The 12,548-nt window shown below is 30.4% G+C and overlaps 1 protein-coding gene across 1 annotated transcript; it reads right to left on the minus strand.

The window, feature by feature from the left end:
- Nucleotides 1–603: 603 nt before the first annotated feature.
- On the minus strand, nucleotides 604–7,196 carry LOC110634434 (GATA transcription factor 26). Its single transcript, XM_021783420.2, has 8 exons — nucleotides 6,587–7,196; nucleotides 4,609–4,980; nucleotides 3,470–3,902; nucleotides 2,985–3,057; nucleotides 2,562–2,665; nucleotides 1,950–2,136; nucleotides 1,715–1,829; nucleotides 604–1,137 (listed from the first exon to the last, which is right to left on the minus strand). Exons 1-8 carry the CDS (start codon nucleotides 6,624–6,626, stop codon nucleotides 833–835), a joined length of 1,629 nt encoding a protein of 542 aa, XP_021639112.2. The 5' UTR covers nucleotides 6,627–7,196; the 3' UTR covers nucleotides 604–832.
- Nucleotides 7,197–12,548: the final 5,352 nt, after the last annotated feature.

Here is a 12,548-nt window from a genome sequence, read left to right on the forward strand (position 1 = left end):
ATTGGGTTAAATCCCCAGAAATGTGTAGTGCTTTTAGATCAAGTTGTACTACTCTTCTCCAAATCAATTTAGGTCTACTCATTTTTTTCTTTCTATCTAACCTAATGTACTCTACTTGTCTAAATGGAACCTCCGTATGTCTACGTTTCACATGACCAAACCACCTCAATCTTCCTTCTCTCAATTTATCTTCAATTGATATCGCTCCTACCTTTTCTCTAATACTCTCATTATGGACTTTATCTAATCTAGTATAACCACTCATCCACCTTGATATTCTCATCTCTGCAACTTTTATCTTAAACGCATAAGACTCTTTCAGTACCCAACACTTACTACCATATAACGTAACCGGTCGTATGACTATACGGTAAAATTTTCCTTTCTAACTTATTGGGAATCTTGCGATCACATAAAACTCCCGTAGCACGTCTCCATTTCAATCATCCGAATCCTATGACTAACATCCTCTTCACATCACCCATCTACTTGAACGACTGAGTATCTTTGAAGTTATCTTGGAGATATTATGGATTTGTATTAACAAGCCAATGAGTATCTCTGAAGTTATCTTGCAATACAAGGACTAAAACTGCACACGACTATTGAAATCACCATCTCTTGTTCATTTTTAACTATATATTACAATCTGTCGTCGACCTATACAAAAAAGCCCCATCCACAAGTCCCTTAGCATACCAAAGTTTGAAAATATCAAAGGGAAAAAAAGCAACCATCAAGCCTCATCACAGATTGTAACCTAGTCACGGAATTCGGCAAAAGGTGAATCTATAGAGCGCTAATGATCAAAGTACTGATTTGGCAAACTTTGTCAGGGACGGACTAGATATGGGTATGTTGAGCTACTGCTAGTGCTTGCCTGCAGCCCAAAACTTAAAGTTGGGTTAAGGAGCTCTGCTTGTGGAAATGAGCCATTGGATGGCACATCCAATAGCAGATCCTGATCTGAACTTTCATCAACATAATGGAAAGAATCCAGCATGAGGGAGCCACCATCAGGAGGCAAGGCAAATAGGCTTCTTGGACTAAAGCAAGAGCCATCATTGTCCATGACTTCTTTGTTTTCATAGATAGCCTTCATGTTAATCCTTTTGGGGCTCTTCATCACCTTCACTTCTGATGAAAGAAAAAAAAAAAAAAAAAAAACAATTTTGAGAATAGTTCCAACAGAAATTGAGAAAATTGTTAAATGTTAATGCAAATGTGATGTATAAAGAAGACATTCATGCCAAACATCAGTGCTCACACCATAACGAATTTTGGATTGTATCTATCCATAGAGACTTACTGGTTTCCAACACACTATTCAAACCACTACTGCCATCACACACTTGGGGGACAAAAAAGAGATCAAAAAGAAATGAAAAAAAAATGTAGAGAGAACAAAGACAACTAACAATTGCCTACAAAGATATTATTAGGACTAAGCACGCACCCTCTCTTTTCAAAGTTTGTATACCAAAATTGCAGTGTAGGTTGGAAACAATTAATTTTACTCTCCCTATTTGTGTTAGCAAGTGCCGCTCGTTAACAAAAGGTTTACTCTTGTCATTTTGAAGCAAAATATTTTCAACCTTGAGATCCCATCCCATGTCAGTATCAAAAATCATTAGTTATTTGCTTCTAAATAGAAATGACAAAAGAAGCTCTATTCTGTTAGCAATATATCCAGCGTTATCAAATATCAGCTCACCTGGAATTTTTTGACCTAGGGTGTCACGTGATCTCTTGGTAGCAATTAAATTATTTGATGTAATGCCATTTGGTGCTCTTCCAACAAGAGACTTTCCAGTAGTATTTTTACATTTCTGCAGCCAACAAGAGACTATGAGTAGGAAGACATTTGTAGACCCACTGTCCAAGGATTCAAGGAATACAATTATATATCACATTCTTATGTAAGGATATTCTGAAATAGCAATTCAAACCTTGAGTTGATGATAATGCTCCATCCATTTGGATTTTGACAGATTGGACAGTGTTAACCTTTTCAAAGTATTACAGTCTTCAGTTTTTACTCCTGACATGGAAAGATCAAAGACCCCTTCCCCAAGCAGTTGTTGAAAGCAAGATATATTCTCCTTAAGTTGAGGGCTATCAAACATGCTTCTGATGCTGCAAATAAAAAATAAACATCATTAATCCTAGATCATGACACGACTTCTTGACATCCTTTCTGTACAACTTGAATAAAATGCAATGTGCGTGAAAGATGACAGGATTCTTAGTCACATTCTTAAACTCTAAGTTTCACACACAGAAACAAATAGAGCATCATGTGTGCTAGCACTACCAATATGATTATATTAGAATTTCCAGAGACCTGCCTCCATGCTAACATATATTTTGCAAACTAAATGAGATGGAAATAAAATGGATTATTTCAGGTTCATGCAGATCTAATCTGTAAACTTTGCTTTGATCTGCAGATGCATACAGAAAGTTGACCAATAACAGCATATATGGTGGCTTGTCTCCTAAATAGAAATATCTTTTGTTGCTCACCATACTAACACAAAACAGTGCAGCACAACACTGACCTCTCTGGAAGTTTGGCAGTATCAACAGGAGGTAGATATTTTAGCAACTGCTGCTGTTCTTCATTAGTCAAGTATCTTGTAAACTCCTCAAAATTAATAATGTCCTGTGATAAAAATGGATAATCACTGTACATGCTCAACAAGTAAAAAAGCAATCCTCAAATAAATTAAACAGACACTAGTGAAGAAGTGAAGAACTGCATACTTTATTCAGGAAACAAAAGAAGGATAAATGTAAAACCGGGTTGGATATTAGTAAAATACATGTTCACCATTCACCATTTCCAAGAGTGTATGTAGTAAAAATGCTCATTGTGCTTCATGATAACACCATGCGAAATTTAAGATGACAATACTAAGCAAAGAATCAAGTTTGTAAGAAACTAAGAGTTTACCCTATGAAACCATTTCATTAGAACTTACATTTAAATCCACATTACACAACGGTGAATTGTGATTTCCCAAGACTTGTGCCCTTTCATGCTGAGACTTGTCCCTGAAATTCCAAACAGCAGAACATATCAAACATAGCAAGATTGAGAACTTTAGATTCCTACTCCAAAATGTCTTCTCTGTTTCTTACCTTCAATCCATCCAGCCACCAGCTTTTTTAATTAATATTCACAATAACATTAGATAATCACTGTCTCAGAAAAATAGGTAATAAAGAAAAGGATATTCCATTTAAACATTGACAAAGGGTAATCACTCCATGTTAGAGACCTAACCAATGTATAAATCTACATTTAAATTCTCAGTTAAATCTTTAGGATGTGGCTATGATAGGAACTTCATATCTGAGTCAAACACTGACCCCATGTTTGTATCTTAGATACACAGCTGGGAAAGAAATGTGCTTCACAAAGAAATGACCTCTTAACTTTTGAAAGTATCCAGAGTGGAATTACCTTTTGAATTGCTCTTGTTGCATCCCTGGTCCAGCAGGGTTCTTAGATTTTTCAATCACAAGACTTTGCATATTGACACTTCTGTTTTCATTATGTACAGGAAGGGTCACAGAATGAGAATAAGCCTCATTTGCTGAGTATTGTTTGTTCTCCACAGAAAGGGAGCTAGCTTCAGATTCTTCATCTCGAGCTATTGAGCTTGGATGTCTAATGAGAACACTTCCATGCCCTATCTCAACAGAAACCATTGGTGTTTCACTCTCAAAAAGCAAGTCCTCTTCAGAAGATCCAGAGAAGCATGACGACTGTTGTTCATGCCAAATAGTATATAAATCTCTAGTTAGCTTCTCAACGGGAGATGGCTTTGAACGATTGACACAGGTCCTCTTCCTAGAAGGTACCATTGTGTCCCACACAACTGATTGGGCAGGACCTGGGAAAAAGCAATGGGAAAGTATTTAGTGCCGACATCACCAGCCCAATGAAAGCATAAAACTTGTACACAGCCTTTACGATCGAGCCACAGAGCCCCTTAAAACTCTTACAATGATATAGAACTAGAAGTATCAAGCATAATGCTTCAGAATAGGCAGACCAAGCACACAATGAGAAGATATTAAACAGTAAAAGTGGCATTTAACTATTCCCAGTTATATCTAGAGCTTCAATCTGGCGAAACCAAGTCTATAATGCGGACTTTCACTCCAATTGTAACACTCTGGCAGATTAGAAGTAACATTTCAAGAGTTCTTAAACATAGTGTTGTATTTTAAAAAGGAAACAGATATAGCAGCCAGCTTCCAGCATAGTCAAATCCTAGAAAAAAATAAAAGAAGCTACTTATGTTCATTTAGAATATCACAGATTTTTTTTGTGAATTATAATTCCTGCTCTCGCAACAATAACATATTCATCTTCCTTCTTTCTTTCCTCGCCCCAATTTAGCACTCTTTCCTGGATCCATTGTTCCCTTGCATCAAGCACAAAATTCATGTGCTTTCACAGGCAATTGAGCATATCAACGATAGTATGCACTAATCCATTCAATTCAATACGTGCTCAACTAACATTTCTAAATATACTCTTGTTTTCTCAATCTGAACAGAGAGTACGAGGAGTAATTTTATTGAAAGCCCAACCTGTCAAATCACTTGCATCTGCACTGCCAAATTGTGCACAGCTCTCAGAGTTGGATATGGCTGATCCAGAACTTGATCTATTACTAGCATCTTCATCTAAAACCTTTCGATAACCCTGAATGTAATCAGAGGCAACCCCACCCACTACCCCATTATCATGATTTGCCTTTCTTTTGAGTAGTTTCACTTCTTTGTTCTTGTTTATAGATATGCTCTTCACTCTGGATACCCTGTGATCCTCATAATCATCGGGGTCCGTCCGGGCATGAAGTGGTGTATAGTTTGCAAGAGTTCCCTTTGTTCTCCATCTAGATCCACAAGCATTGCATAGTACTGGCTTCTCAGGAGGCCCATTGCGCCAAAGAGGTGTGCCTATTGAAAGTTTTGATATCAGCAACATATATGATAATCAATTTTATGCATAACAATGATAGAAGATGCACATTAATGTAAATGAACAAGAGGAAAAAATAGTGATCATCTGAAACTTCATAAACACAAGCTATGAAAAGGCACTGGCAAAAAAGTTGCATGTCTTCTGTATGGGTATAATGCAAGTTTTTAATGAAGAAAAATGTTCTTTTAAGCTTGTCTTTTTACATTCAAGGAAAGTTTCTGAGTTTAATAGTGACTCATCAGATGCACTCCAGCATCTCAAACCAAAAAATGCTCCTTTGTACGGGCTATCCATGCCAAACAGGCTTATGTTTGCTCAGAGCCAATAACATAATATCCCAGTGAAGATGGAACAGAAATCACAACTTTCTCTATTACTACAACAGCTGAAATATAGGGACAAGAGTCAAGACAGTAAACACCATTTGAGTCACAACAAAATCAAAAGAAAGTTGCATTTTTATCTAGAATTTTCTTTCAACACATTAATATTTAATATACAAAGCATCTCCCAAAAGTTACTTAGCATAGCCAAATATTTGCTTCACTCTCTGCTTCTAAGTTCTAAAAAAAGGAGAAGAAACACCAGAAGTTATAAGCTTATTGGCAATGGGAACAATTTCTTGCCTCCTTGTTTACATGACTACAAGCATAACATGTTCACTTTGGAGATGTGACTGCAAATAGCAGAAAACTAAGTCACATGGAGTTGAAGTGGCAGAAAACTAAAATGAAGCGTTTAGATATGTAATCAGTATAGTTCCAACAAATGCCCTACATCATACGACTTCTTTGACCAAAGTCCATTGAAGTGAAAAGGGACTTGTGTGATCAGTTCAAAGTTTAGAGCTGATTCAAGAGTATGACAACAAAGAGAACCCTTCAAAGGAGCTGAATTGAATAGCCAAAAGGCTTCAGTAGACGTAACAAGCCCCAAACAAATGTTTAAAATTAATTGGAGAGTAATGATTTTTGCAGCAAAGATTGCCTGGATATGGAATATAAACAAGAGATATACAAGGAAGAATTCTATGAATTGAATGGAATGCGTGAATGAGGTGCATCCTGTCACTGAATTATTATTTTTGCAAGGAAGACATAAACAGCAACTATAGTTTGACTAGGTATTTGGGTCCACCAAAATCCTAAACTGAACCAAGAGACAATACCAATCCAATTTACACTGCAATTGCCCAATATTCAACAGACTCCAAACTCAATTAGCATGGGTGATGTGTTCAAAATTTGTTAGATGGTCAAAGAAGATAGAGGTTTATAAATACAATAAAAAAACCCAGAGGATAAAACCAGTATCTGATATATTTAAAGAACCAAAGACACCTGTAGTTCAAAGTTCATGTACAAACAGAACAGCAAACAAGAACAGCACATATTCTCAATTTATTACTTTTGTCCGGGTAATCTTTTCCTTGTTGCTTAGAGTCGTCCTGTTCAGTGATATACTTATTTTTCCCAAACATCTAAAATCAACTAAAGTATTTATTGAAAATAAGTAATTAAAGAATCCAATTTTTTTCTCTGCATACTCAAATAAAAAAAAAATGGAGAAACAAGAACTCACTTGTAACTCCACAGTGACAGCAAGGCCCTTGCTTGCCCATGTCTCTCTCTTTTCCTTAAGTGAAGAAATTGAAATTCCAAACAAATTTACAGAGAGAAGAAAAATCAAAAACTAATACTATTGATAAAAAAGTTTGCAATTTTTTTTTTCCAAAAATCAAAATTCTATAAAATTTTGTTAGTTTTCTTCAAGGCTTATATAACAAATATGCTTCTGGGTATATAAGGCTCTTCTGCAACAAACCCAGAGTCAGAGTTTGCAAAATAGAGCAAAGCCAAGAAACCCAGAAAACTTTGTCTTAGAGTTGAAAAAAAAAAAAACTAAACAAAACAGCAAGAAACCAAGCCAAAAATCAACAAGAAATGAAAATATTTTGATGGATATTTTTAGCTGGGAATCTGTACAATCCAACGGAGAAGAGAAAAGACCATTTAGAGGAATCTCATAAATGGCTGTGAAAAAAGAGGAAGGCGAAATGTGAGCGAGAGAGAGAATGAGAAAGGGAAAGAGAGATGGAAAGAGAAGGTAGTATATGTGCGTGTATTGTTGTATTGTAAGTAAATGTTGGAGCCTTCCTTCCCTTTGCTTTATTTTGATGTTATTGAAATATTTCAATTCTAATTTATATATATATAATATATATATATATATATATATGAACCTTCAATGGTGCTGACTAAAGACTTTAGTATTCAACAATAAATATTTTTATTTTTATTATTTTAAATGAAAATTGACATAGGAAAAGGAAAATAAGGCTAAGAAGAGAACTGTTTGTTTTTAGATTTATTAAGAAAAACGGATTAGGTGAGATAAAGCTAAAATTGATCTCGAACATTTTTTTTAATTATAATAAAAAAGCCTTTTTATTAATTATTTTTATGATAGAAAAATAAATAAATAAATATTTTTATTATTGTGATGATATGGATAAAATATTGAGTGCGTCTTTTCTATGAAAGTGCGTATGTACATATATAGGCCTTAAAAAGTCTCCAGACCCGCGTGATGATTCGTGCTCACGAACGTATTTGTCACCGTTTGATTTGCTTAAAAAAAATGTCAAATTGGGACCCACCACTCATAGTTTTGCCTATGACTCTCCGCTTCCTTTTGGATTAAAAGGTGATTTCCATCATCCATGGGGCTGTCGCTTGCTGTAATTTCAGCAACAGGTCAGTTTATTACTATTCACTGTGGCTGTAAAATGGCAAAAAATGAAAAATCCAATGCTTTGATTTACAAAATTATTTTTTGTAATTTCTGGATTCTTCTTCTTTTTTTTTTTTCAATTAAAAATTATAAAATATAAAAAAATAAAAATTTTAAAAATGACAAAATAGTTCTCTATAATATTCTTGTATGTATTTAGTCAATCGGAAAATATTATACTTAAAATATAAAAATTTCAAAATGATTTTATCATTTAAAGCATTTCAATTATTTTATAAAATAATTTAGAGGAAATTATAATTTATTATTATGCGGTTTGACTCATTTATTAAGTAAAGTCCTAAGATTAAATTTGTGATAGAAATGTACTCTAATCTTTAGCTCTATTAATAAATAAGTAAAAAAATTAAGATAAATTAAATATTTTAAGATTTAGTTAAACATACAGATTAATTGTTATATTTTTAAAACTTATTTATTAAGCTTTTAACATTTAAATAAATTTATAGGGTATTTTTTTGTCTAATTGTCCTTTCAATTTATTATTAGTTACACTAAAAATATCAAAAAAATATTATAAATTATAATTAAATTTTATTATAAAATAATCTTCATATTATATAACATTTATTCATTGTATTTTATCAATAATCTTGGTATATTACATATTTGAACTAAAAGAATATAATTAGAAATTTTATTATTATACTAATTAATTTTATAATTAACAAAAAATTAAACACTTTTACATCTATATATATTTAGTCAATGATAAATACATAAAATTATTAAAATATCACCGACTAAATAAATAGATTTTAAAAATTAGGGACTAGTATATAAATTTTACTTGAAAATTATATGAAACTACGTGATAATTTTTTGAAATTTCTTCAATAACTTATATTAATTGATGGGTTGAGATGAAATTTTATATCGACAAGAATTTTCTGAAAATTTTTAATTTTTATGAATTAATTAATTTTTTTTAGTTAGATATTGAAAGATAAAGGATTCAAAATTTTACTTTGCTTAATAAATAATATATTTTTAATTATTTAATTAAGTCAAGTTAGGCTAATTAATCAAACATTAGTTTGGCTGTTATTTCATTAAAAGATTTTGACCTAAAACTAACTTATTTACAAACTCCCGGAATGATGAAATCATGTTCCAATCCAACGGCTCACATTGATCAATCCTTTTGATTTTACTCCAAGATTGGTCAATCAAATCAATATCAAAAAGCCACGGCATAACGTGACTTTTGTGTAGTTTCATTTATTTATTAATTTATTACCATGAAAATTCACCGTGCTTACAATTTCAATCACTTTGAAAAAAAAATAATGGGTAATATCTTATGTAAAATGTGATTTTTGAAAAATTATTACATAAATAAAAATTTATATATTTAATATATACATTTTATCATATATTTTATATTTTTAATTTACTATAAATTAAATTTAAATAAGAAAAATTCATAAATTTCAATAAAAAATTCCTATTTGAAATTCAAATTTTAATTCAAGGTGTAGAAATAAAAAAAATTTTATAAGAGGAAAACTTAGTCATTAAGACAATATAAAATACTTGATCAAATGAGAAAATCTTCTCAAACAGAGAAGTTAAGGTTAACGCTCTGATTAGTATCAAGGGTCCAGATTGGTCCACATAATAAAAATAATTAAAAAAAAAATGTAGTCAGTCTCCCTGGTGGGTCCCAATGAGAACTTGTATACAAGTTACAGCCGCTGGTCCTTGATTTGCCAATTCTTCTTGTTCTTCTTCTTCTTTGTATATCATAGTCTTAGTCTTGGTTCTTCCTTTGCTTTAAGGTGAAATCTCATATGTGAGCACTCACACCCTAAAAAGGGTTTCCAACACCTCACTTTCAGTGTCATTCGGTAATAAATTACAATAATTATAAGAGGTAGGGTCCCACATAGAATGTCAGAAAGAGGTAAATAAAATTATTTGATTTAGTTATGTGGGTCCATCTAATGTGATGTAAGTGAACGTTACGTGTACAGCTAAGATGATAAGATGCATGATTGAAGCCATGTGGTAGACCACAGGAAGGTTTTCTGTCTCCTTTTAGTTTTTAGTTGAGGAAATAGAAACGGAAGCCGTCTTTAATAAGGCAGAAAATACCTAATCTCCGGCACACAGCCAATGGACACTTTAATCAATTTAAAAAAAAAAAAAAAAAAAAATATATATATATATATATATATATATATATATATATATCTCCATTCCATATACAATGTCAAAAACACCCCTCACCAATTTTATTTTATATATATATAATTAAAAAAAAAATCCCTCATATATAAGTGATGGCTTAAACCCTATTTAACGGTTACTTTTAAAGTAAAATTTAATATTTTGATTTTAATTAAAATATTATTTTTTATTTATATTATTTGGTAATATAATATTTATATTAATTTTTAAATTTAAAAAATCAGTTTAATTAAATCAATAAAATTTATATTTAAAGATTATTATAATAATTATTTATATCAAAATTATCTACTTTAAATTATTATATAAATAAAAAATTAATAATGATTAATTAATTACAAATAAAATAATTAATAATTAGTAAAATAATTAACTAAGCAGTTAATATTACTGAAATGATTCATTGTTGGTAAGTGGCATGAGTTTTACTACTGCGGTGTCATTAGGATTGGAAAATGAAATCATAAAAATATAAACCTTTTTAAGAGGGGAAAATGGATCACCGCTATTAGTGGATTGCGGTGTACGCATGGTGAATTTTCCAAATTTCTTTGACAATTTAATACTACTGGATATTTTTTTTTTATAAAAAAAATATTTAAGTGAAAAGAGGTTTCCTCAATTTAATTATATTAAAAAATTATTTTAGAGTTTACAAATTTAAGTAGTCTCAATTATATATTATATAATTAATTAATGGGTTAATATTAAAATAAATATAAAAAAAAATCAGCAAATTATTGTTTGACAATTCTCATATAACGTACATAATAATAGCAAACAGATCAGTTGGTGAGATCTCAAATGCTTTGTTTTGAACTAAAAATTGTAATGCCAAAAAACAAGTCCATCCATGTACCAGTTGGTTACATATATTCTAATATTCTGGCTTCATCAATCGTGCTTCATTAATTTTGTGCGTTTAACATTATTAATTAATTAATCTAGTAATTAAAAATATAATATTTATTTAATAAAATTAAATTTAAATAAATATAATAAAATTGAAGTCTTAAGTATCAGCAAAAAGGATATGCCTATGTTGTTTAAAAAAGAAGTAGGCCCGTGAACCAAAAAAGAAAAAAAGGGTGTGAAGAGAAGAGGTTCATGCATAGGCCATAAAAGCTAATTGAATTCTAAGGAGGTTGGAGGAGTAGAATGATAACGTGTGTTGGGTTTGTAATTGGTGGGCAGAGGCAGAGATAGGTCGTAGAGATTGGTGAGCCTGTGGATGGATGCCCACTGCCACCCCCAAATCAAAATGCCCTATTGGCTCCACTTTGTTGCATCATGGTTCACGCCACTCCACACCTACCCATGAACTTTTGTCCCCGTAAACTACATTTCTACTCATTTTTATATACATTTACTTTTAAATAAAACTGTATTAGTGTTTATAATTGATGTTCATTTTTAATATTTAATAAACATTGTATTTAGATTTTTTTTTTATCAGAAATTAATTGTTTAAAATTATAATAATAATAATTTCAAAATTCATATTAAATTTTTCAAAACAACTTTTACCAATTAATATAAAAATTGTTGAATAATTCCAAAGTCAATCGTAATATTGATTTGTGCATCTCATGATAATGCTTTGTGCCCAATTAAACAATGTTTTAATAACAATTTTACCCAAAAAAACTTTGAGTTATTTTTTATATTTAATAAAAAAAAACCTCAAGTTTTAAAACGTGGAATTCTTTATGGTTTATTTTGATCAATCTAATAATATTAATTAGGGTCAATTTTTGTTTTTTTATTATCTCCTCATCTAATTAAAGACATATGACTCTAAGAGAAATTTTAAATTAAAATAACTTTTTTATAATTTAACCTCGAATTAAAACAATACTAAACAAAATAGAGGAAAAAAAATTCAATTCCCAATTAGGCTAACTTCAAAATTAATAAATGGATTGAAGTACAAACAATACTACAAGAGATATAGAATAATAATTGAATAATTTTTTTTAAGAAAATTAAAAAATAAATCTTTCTTTAAATGGAGATATAATATAAATTTAAAATAAAAAATTTTATATTATTATAAATTTGTATAAAAAAATTAAGATAAATTATTTATATAAAATATAATAGTAATTATTTCATTTAAAGAATTGTCTATTCAACTAAATACGCTCTATCTAATGGTAATGGTAATATAGAATTTCATATAAAAATTGTATAAATAGAAAAATTTATATTTTCTATCATTACATTTTTATTCAAATAATAAAATAAAATACTTAATAATTTCATAATTAAAAAGAAAAAAATAGAAATGGAAGAAATAATAAATTATCGTAAAAAATGAAATACTAAATCCTTATAGAAGAGACAATAAATCCTCTTAAAAGATGAGATAAATCATATAATGATTTGAGGACGAATACATATATCCTAAAAAGATATAAATTTAAAAATTATTAAAAAAATATAAAATAAATATTAAAAAAATATAAAAAGAGAAAGGAGATAGACAACCACCAGTAAAAGTACTCTATTCACCGTGACTAACCCAAGAAAAAGA

Source organism: Hevea brasiliensis, chromosome 16, assembly GCF_030052815.1.
Source record: "Hevea brasiliensis isolate MT/VB/25A 57/8 chromosome 16, ASM3005281v1, whole genome shotgun sequence".
Classification (NCBI taxonomy): Eukaryota; Viridiplantae; Streptophyta; class Magnoliopsida; order Malpighiales; family Euphorbiaceae; genus Hevea; species Hevea brasiliensis.